At 50.2% G+C, this 1,761-nt stretch overlaps 2 protein-coding genes across 2 annotated transcripts in view; one reads left to right on the top strand and one right to left on the bottom strand.

The window, feature by feature from the left end:
• The window catches only part of BBA_10080 (putative Tc1-mariner class transposase), a gene marked incomplete at both ends in the record, with an annotated part of 1,098 nt that extends 400 nt beyond the window's left edge, over positions 1–698 (top strand). The window contains one exon of the mRNA XM_008605177.1: positions 287–698. Coding sequence (XP_008603399.1) covers positions 287–698 — 412 coding nt within the window. The remainder of the gene's footprint in view (positions 1–286) is intronic.
• Positions 699–874: 176 nt separating this feature from the next.
• Positions 875–1,387, bottom strand: BBA_10079 (uncharacterized protein; the record flags this gene model as incomplete). Its single annotated transcript, XM_008605176.1, has 1 exon — positions 875–1,387. The coding sequence occupies one exon, from the start codon at positions 1,385–1,387 to the stop codon at positions 875–877; it is 513 nt and encodes a 170-aa protein (XP_008603398.1).
• Positions 1,388–1,761: the final 374 nt, after the last annotated feature.

Here is a 1,761-nt window from a genome sequence, read left to right as displayed (position 1 = left end):
TATGGTGTTCGTGTCTCCAGATTCACTGTCGGTCGGCTGATCAAGCGAATGAAATGGTCGAGAAAAAAGATGGCCATCTTCGCCAAGGAGCAGAATCCAATACTCCGTGACGATTACATATATAGGCGATCCCTCTTTGACCCAGATGGATGGTATTTCTAGATGAGAGCGGAGACGATCGTAGCGTCGCGATTCCGAAAAAAGGTTATGCTCCTATTGGCGTAACCCCGGTTCAGAAAAAGCCATTCCATCGCGGTAACAGGGTTTCCTTTCTGCCAGCTTATAGCCTCGATGGCGTTCTTTACTGCGAAGTATATGATGGCCATACGGACTTGGACTTCTTCGAAGGGTATCTCCTCAGACTGCTGCCATACCTAGGGAGGTACCCCGGACCGCGATCGGTGATCTTCATGGATAATGCCTCATTCCACAACGTTTCACTCGAGGTTCAAGCCACCCTCGCCGAAGCGGGTGTTTTGCTGGTTATGCAGCCGCCTTACTCACCCGATTTAAACCCGGTAGAGTATTTTTTTGGTTCACTCAAGCAGCACATTGCCGCCCGAGCTTTAGAGCACGAGGATCTTATCAAAGCCGACTTCAAGTCGTATCTGCGCATGCAAATAAATATATTGGGTCGAGGTAAGACCGGGAGGAGATGGGCGCGAGGTCACTTCAGAAAGGCTCAAATCTACGTTTGACGCTTTTATGAAAACAACGTTCCATTTGAGCTGATGAAACGCCGATTTTGCGGGAGGTTCAAAATACTAGGGTGAGCATTGCAGAGGATCGATTCCAAGGCTGGAATCGACAAACAGGATGCTGTATTAAAAGATATCTCAAGGATCATACGCAATGCTAAAAGAAAACTGTTCATCTAATTGCCTGCGGCTTTCTCCCGTTCTTTCTTGAACCATGGAACGCCAGACACATAACGCCATGCAAAGCCCTCAGGCACACCTTCGTCCATAAAAAAGACGCATACCCGTTCTTTATTACTGTGCATGTAATCGAGGTCATAGCCATTTCGCAGGGCCAGCTGCTGCATAAACTCGTAATGTCCCTTCTGCTCATCAGACGCGCCATGTTTCAGCCATGTGGTATGCGCCCGAATATTGTCTTCGCTGCGCTGCGCAAAGCCCATGAGGGGTGTGGTTGGGAACACCATCGCTGGAATAATCGTGCGACCATCATGGGCAAGCTGAGCTGGGTTCGGGGGATTTATGGTCAGATTCTCCGAACCTGGACGTCTCCGCTTGCGTTTCGCTCGTTCGTTTTCCTCTCGAGACTGACGGTCACGTTCGTCATCAAGAACCAATCTGCGGAAAGTTTCGGGGACATCATCATGCCCATCAAGTGGCTTTCCTGCTTGTAAGTGATCGGCTAGCATCTTCACGTGGTGAGGATGAAGCGGGTAGTGTTGGCCATCAGACTGCCAGCAGTGGTCGCTGCCCTTTTTGCATGGGGGGCCAGGGCACCTCATAAGGGCAAACGCCTTCTTGACGCAAACGCCACGGCTGAGAACGGCCCCATCGCCGATTCTGGCTTGTAATTCTTCCAGCTGATTGACTGTCGCCCTGCCTCTGGTCACTTTGTTGCTCTCGATGTACGTGCTTTCGAACGTTATGTTAATAGTGATCAGGTTGCGTTTCTTGCCTGTATTGGGCAGCTCATTCCAGTCTTGCAGCTGTTTCTCAATGACTAGCCATTCGATGTCTAGGTTTGCGAAACGCTTTCGAAAGGGTCCGGTGCTACGATGGGTTG

This window comes from Beauveria bassiana (assembly GCF_000280675.1).
Source record: "Beauveria bassiana ARSEF 2860 unplaced genomic scaffold BBA_S00085, whole genome shotgun sequence".
NCBI lineage: Eukaryota > Fungi > Ascomycota > Sordariomycetes > Hypocreales > Cordycipitaceae > Beauveria > Beauveria bassiana.
This window is presented reverse-complemented; position numbering and strand designations above follow the sequence as displayed.